Below are 7,095 nucleotides of genomic sequence, written 5' to 3'. Positions count from 1 at the left end.
GCCTCTTTGCCTACTTGTGATCTCTGTCAAATAAATAAATAAAATATTTTTTAAAAAAAGAGCATTTCTCTTTCAGAGAGTAACTTTGTACCCATTCCACATTTCTTGTATGGCTGTCAAGCACTCCATCCTGGCCCCACTGCTGGCTTATGACCCAGACCAAATATATGGGTGGGGGGCATAAAATCTGGATACATAACTATTATTATTTTTTGACAAACTGAACCCCATTTATTACTACTTCTGGCATATGCTAACAGTGTAGATTTATGCAGTGAAAATCAAACACACAAATCACCTGAGGCCATGAATACAGATGTATGTGCAGGGAGGGAAATGCATTAATGCACCACTGCCATTACTCTATACAGCCAACTGTCTTTAAAAGAGATTTAAATAATAAAAAACAAAGCCTTATATATACCAACGTAGTAACCATTTCTGGTATTCTTCATCATCTGTGCTATTTCTGAGTTAGTTTCACCTCATTATGGGTCTTATTTCCTTGCTTCTTTGTATGCCTGGTAATTTTTGATTGAATGCCAGACACTGTAAACTTTACTTTATTGGGTGGTCTTTTTTTTAATCCCCACAAATATTCTTTTTTTTTTTTTTTTAAGATTTTATTTATTTATTTGACAGAGAGAGATCACAAGTAGGCAGAGAGGCAGGCAGAGAGAGAGAGGAGGAAGCAGGCTCCCTGCTGAGCAGAGAGCCCGATGCGGGACTCAATCCCAGGACCCTGAGATCATGACCTGAGCCAAAGGCAGCAGCTTAACCCACTGAGCCACCCAGGCGCCCTCCTCACAAATATTCTTAAGCTTTGTTTTGGGACACAGGTTACTTGGAAACAGTTCAATTCTTTTAGGGCTTGCTTTGAAGCCTTATTATGTGTGACCAGAGAAGCATTTAGCCTCAGGCCGGTTTTGTTCTATAATTGAAGCAAACTTCTTCTGAGTACTCCACCTGAGACCTCTTGAATAAAGATACTGGTTTTCTACCCTGACTGGAAGAAACAGATATTTCCAGCCCTGTATGGATTGTTCCCTCTAACCTTTTAGAAAAGTTCTTTCTCCAGCCTCGATTAATTTCCTCACAGCCACACACTGATCAGTAGAGATGAAAGCTCAAGGGGGCTTATCTACATATATCTGGAGTTGTTTCTGTGTGTAGCTCTCTCCTTTCTAGCCCTCTATTCTGTAGAATCCAGCTGCCTTGATCTTCTCAGAATCCTAGTTTCATCTCCTCCATTCCCAGAAGGTACCAGGCTCCGCCTAAGTTCCTGCTCCCTTTGCTTCAGCATGGAGACTGACTCCGGGAAGTAAGCTGCACACTCACAGGGCTTAGCTCACTTGTTTCTCAGAGATCACTGTACTTTATTGCCTATGTCCAGTGTTTTGGAAACTGTGGTTGCCTACATTCTATCTAGTGTTTTAACTGTCTCAAGCATGGGTTTGGGAATGAAATCAGATTCCTCTTATTCCATACCAGCTGGAAGTAGAAATACACTGTTCTTATTGTGATTTCCCCTAGCACACTGAACTGGGCATTATCGATAAAGTACAACACACTGTACATACCACTCAAGGTCACTGAGAATAGTATGCATTGTCATGTCATATCAACATGGTTTTCTTAGGTATATTTGTCCTGTAGTTCTTCATTCCCTGCCTCTCATTGCCTCTAAACCAAACAACAGTGATTGGTCCAAAAATAAAGTGGAGATGAAGAAGAACAGAGAAGGTCAGTACCTTCCAAATGTCTGATAGTATCTCTCTGAAGCCTGGCATATCGTCAACACTCAATTGCTTGGAATGCAGGCAGACTTACATGAGGGCTTGCATGCATGCAGACATGAATGTGACTCGATGGTTTCTTCCCTACCCCACCAGTTCTCTATTGCGCAGACCAAACCCAGATGAGTATTCCAAAGCTTTCCTGCCTATGAGAAACTTCTGGGCTCTGCGGGGGGTGTGGGGGGGGCAACAAGCCTCCCCAAACACTCTCTCACACCTTATTCTGGATCATTTCCTCACTTTTCAATTACTTCCTTGCTATATTACTACTTTTACCCTGATGATATCTCTTTTTCTTTCATATTTTTAGAGGTAGAGTTCTCTTTCAATTTCTTTGCCATAACCCTGGTGACACCCTAGATTTCACTTATATAAACACCATTTTTAGTTAGGTAGCAAGTTTGCTGATACTCTAAAATCTATCTTTCCCATTTGCAAAAAAGCATCCAATATTTTTCTCATTAATAGTCTGTATTATTATATAGCCCTGGGGCTGTTACTGACTAAAGAGAGAGAATTGGAGAGAGCTATTTCATTTCTGAAATTAGTGAAGCTAATTTTACTAATTTATTAAGAATTATTAAGAATAAAAAGTGAATACTTTCATATCATTGCTAAAATGTGTTCAAAGAAAACAGTAATAAATAAACAATACAATAGTTTTGAAATGTTTCCAACGTAAGAGTTTTTATTCTGGTTCTGCGCTCAATTAGAGGTACCTACAACAGACTACAGACAAAAATAATTAGGAAAGCCTCAATAAAATGGCCAGAAATCAATAATTTTTTCAGATCTCAGACAAGTTACTAGGTCTTAATTTAAGTCTTAACATTAAGTGATAAAATACCTAATTCAGATGAGATAATCAATTTAAAACAAGACTGTAGGGTTGGATTATAACTACCTTAACTTCCGAAAAAAGGAGCTGAAAATCTATCACGATAACCTGTCAGATTAAATTTCTGGGTATGTAGAATTTATCAAAATATTGAGTATAATGTGGTAAGGGTGGGAAAATAATAGGATAAAGAATGGTTAGAAAAATCCAGAACAAATAAGCGCAAACAGACTGGAGATCCAGGCGGAGTGTATCTGTTTTACAAACAGGGTAGGAATGGGTAGAATGAAGGGTGGCCTTACCTCAGTCGAGGGGCTAGTTCCACCATGATGAGTGGCTGAGGTCTGGGAAGCCCTGGAAGAATGCTGGCTCTCTTAAACATAGTTGCCACTAGACTGCTTTAAGGTTTCTCAGCAATGGTCCTCAACCCTTTGCTGCTGTGGGTGGTTCTAGGAGGGAAGGGCAGGACTGCTTGAGGTGGAAGTATCGCAGGATGGCATAGCTGGCTGACTCCTAGACCCCAGGCTGAGAACCTTCTCTGAGGAGGTGGAGGTCAGCATTATTTAAGGGTGTTAGAGTTTTTGCTGTACTGGGAACTAAACTGGCCTGGAAACTGGGGAGCGATCTCAAGGGCACTATTCTTGAGAGAGGTTTCAGGGTGTTCCGGAGATAGGCGATGTCGTCCCCCTCCCACCTTGGGCTTGGGGTATTTCTTGGGGTTGGACTCTTGGGACCTGATGCCATGAGAAGAGTCATCTGAATCTGAGGACACCATCTCCTGGAGAGGCAGCCTCTTGGCAGGTTTCTTTTTCTTCTTTCTAGGATTCTCCTGTCTTAGCTCTCGTAAATCCCCAGTGTCAATTTCTTTGAGTGGACATATTAAGAAAGTAGAGTTCTTCGTTTTCACATTCTCCCTACAGAGAGAGAGAGAGAGAGAGAGAGTGAGAGAGCAAGCAGTGTTAGCCTGGTTGGCTGCTGTGTCTACAGAGATGTTCAAACCAGCCCTGTGGTGTTTCTCAGCTCTTTGTCCTGTGGCCTTCTACCTATGGAATGGAGTCGCAGAAGTCCAATGGGCCCTGATGGGCTGGGCTGGGCTTTATTCCATGCAGTTCATTTCCACAGATCTTGATGTCTGGGAGCCTCATGTGGTATGGAGAACCTAATGTCATTTGAACCCTGTTCTGACCGAGTCAGTGAGTGAAGCAATAATTCCTGACCAAGAAGTCCCTTGACATGCCTCAGAATTGACATGTGTCCACCCCAGGATGATAAGCTTGGTCACATCATAGTGCAGTTCATTCCTGACATACTGAACTGGAGCTTTTACAGTAGAGATGCCCTTCTACACTTAGTTTTCCCTAATTACCGTACAGTGTACCATCAGAAAAAAGTCCCCCAAATTAAAAAATGACAGGATTTTTAATTTAATTGACATTGGATATGACTCGGAAGTCACAGAGCCAATTTAACCATTTAGAAAATTTATAAAATATAGTGTACATAATCAACTAATATTTGACAATGGTGTCAAGAATACTCAATGGGGAAATGACAATCTTTTCAATAAACTGGAAAAACTGGAAATCCACATGCTCCTATCCTACAACACTCACAAAAATTGACATGAAATGGACTTAGTAAGAACTGAAACCATGGGACGCATGGGTGGCTCAGTGGGTTAAGCCTCTGCCTTCAGCTCGGGTCATGATCTCAGGGTCCTGGGATCAAGTCTTGCATGGGGCTCTCTGCTCGGTTGGGAGCCTGCTTCCCCTCTCTTTGCTTGCCCGTCTCTCTGCCTACTTGTGATTTCTCTCTCTCTGTCAAATAAATAAATAAAAATCTTTAAAAATAAAAATAAAAAAAAAGAACTGAAACCATAATACTCCTAGAAGATAACACAGAGGAAAAACTCTTCTACACTGGTTTTGGCAATGATATTTTAGATACAACACCAAAAGTATAAGCAATAAAAGCAAAAACGAATGGGGCTATATCAGACTAAAAATCCTCTGCCTAGCAAAAGAAACAAACAACAAAACAAAAAGGCAACCTAATAAATGAGAGAAAATATTTGAAAACAATGTATGAGATAATGGATTAATGGCCAAGCTATATATGGAACTCATACAACTTAATATCAATAATCCTGCAGAATTATCTCTTGCTAATTATGGAAAGAAAAAACAACCCAAGTAATCTGATTAAGTAATGGAAAAGGACCTGAAAAATTAAAAAAAAAAAAAAGACATACAGATGGTCAAAAGGTACATGAAAACATGCTCAATAACACTAACCAACAGGGTAATGCAAATCAAAATCACAAAGAGGTATCACCTCACTCTTGTTAGCATGGCTGTTGCCAAAATGATAACAAATTACAAGTATTGCTGAGGATGTGGAGAAAAGTGAGCTCTTATACACTGTTAACGGGAGTGTAAACTGGTACATTCACTATGTAAAACAGTACGGAAACTCCTCAAAAATTTAAAAATGGAGGGGATGCCTGGGTGGCTCAATTGATTAGGCACTATACATATATAATTCATAAACAATGGATTATTATTATCTATAAAAAAGGAAGGAAACCCTTCCATTTGTGACAAGGACAGACCTTGAGGGTATTATGTTAAGTGAAATAGGTCAGAGAAAGACAAATACTGTGTGATCTCACTTATGTGTGTAATAGAAACAGAGAATAAAATGGTGGCCACGAGGGGCTACGGGGAGAGGGTGGGGGAAATGGGAAGATGTTGGTCAAAGGGTATTAAAAAAAAAAAAGAAAATGTATTGATCAGTTTATTTATCCAGAACTGTTTTTTTCAAAGAAGGGATCTTGGGAATCATGACTTCATTCCAGCCATGCCCTCATGGCACACCGTTTTGGGAACTTGCGTTTTTCAGGGCCTTCAGGATGAGTTAAAAACACCAGTTGCCTGGTGTTAAACCTTATTTTGTTCCCATAATCAGTATCTACACCTTGATTACGCAGGCTTCACTCTAAATAACTTTTGATCATTGCTGTTTCAAATCCTTTTAGAAATTACAAAGAAAAAATTAAGAATGGGAGATTTTTAGTTATTTCTAAAAAGAAAATTCCATCAATCTAATCCCTCTTCAAAGGATCAAGATTCACCATATGTGACGCTTTTCAAGGATTGGCTCAAAGACTCAAGAGGTAATTGAGGGATTAAAAAATGGCCTGCATGAGGATAGCTATTATCAAGAAAAAAAAAAAGCAAAACCAAAAAGATGTTGGCAAGGACACTGAGAAACTGGAACCCTTGTGGACTGTTGGTGGAAATATGAAATGGTAAAGTTCCTGTGTAGAACAGCATGGCAATTCCCCCAAATATTAAAAATTGGATTACCGTATAATCCAGCAACTCCACTTCTGTGTATGTATCCACAAGAAGGAAAGTACGGATTCAAACAGATATGGACACTCATGTTCACTGTATTTTTACTCATAATAGCCAAAAGATGGAAGTAACATGACTGTCTATCAACAGGTGGATGGATAAATAAACTGGGGTATTTACATACAATAAAATATTATTCAGCCTTAAAAAGGGAGGAAATGCTGGCACACACTAGGATATGGATATACCTTGAAGACATCATGCTAAGTGAAAGGTGTGAGTCACAAAGGACAAATACTGTATGATTCCACTTAAATGATATATAAAGTCTAGTCAAAATCAGAGAGACAGAAAGTAAAATGGTGGTTTCCCAGAGCAAGGGGTACAGAGGGAATGAGGAGTCCATGTTCAATGTACAGAGTTTCAGTTTGGGATGATGACAACATTTGGGGGCGTTTCACGTGATGGTTGCACAATAATGTAAATATACTTAATGCCACTGAACTGTATACTTAATAATGGTTAAAATGATAAGTTTTATGATAAAAAAATAAAACACAATAAAAAAATGGCCCAAGCAACAGCAGTAACATTGGAAAAAGCATCCCAGGAGGCCATAAACAAAATTATCTTGAAATAGGAGGCCAGCACCTGTGTGGGTGTGTGAGTTTGTGAGGTTGGGTTCTCAGAGACTCATCCTAAAATCACACAGCAAGGTTGTAAACAACTCCACTCCGGAAAACCTAAAATCTTACCTACCAGGGCACCTGGGTGGCTTAGCTGATTAAGCATCCAACTCTTCATTTTGGCTCCAGTCATGATCTCAGGGTCATCAGATCAAGACCCAATTTTGGCTCCAGGCTCAGTGGGGAGTCTGCTTGAGATTCTCTCTCTCCCTCTCCCTTTGCCCCTCCCCCTGCTTACATACTCAAATAAATAAATAAATCTTTAAAAAATAAAAACAACAATATAAAAACCTACCTACCACATTACCATCAACTCTACCATCAATTATTCCTCCCTCCTGAGCAGACTAAGTTGATACGTTCTATTTCCTTTTCAGAGATGTTCTTTATTTCCCATGTATCGGGACTGGTTACAG

General features: G+C 39.6%; 1 protein-coding gene across 2 annotated transcripts in view; it reads right to left on the bottom strand.

Moving 5' to 3' along the window:
- Positions 1–2,695: 2,695 nt before the first annotated feature.
- The window catches only part of VWA3B (von Willebrand factor A domain containing 3B), a 216,163-nt gene continuing 211,763 nt past the window's right edge, over positions 2,696–7,095 (bottom strand). Inside the window, exon 24 of one of the 2 annotated variants that reach the window (XM_044263854.1) lies at positions 2,696–3,548. In XM_044263854.1, coding sequence (XP_044119789.1) covers positions 3,194–3,548 — 355 coding nt within the window. In that variant the 3' untranslated portion in view covers positions 2,696–3,193. The remainder of the gene's footprint in view (positions 3,549–7,095) is intronic. The other variant, XM_044263855.1, reaches the window with a different exon arrangement.

Source organism: Neovison vison, chromosome 8 (assembly GCF_020171115.1).
Source record: "Neovison vison isolate M4711 chromosome 8, ASM_NN_V1, whole genome shotgun sequence".
NCBI classification, from domain to species: domain Eukaryota; kingdom Metazoa; phylum Chordata; class Mammalia; order Carnivora; family Mustelidae; genus Neogale; species Neogale vison.
Note: the sequence above shows the minus strand (reverse complement) of the source record. Positions and strands in the feature narration are given on the sequence as shown.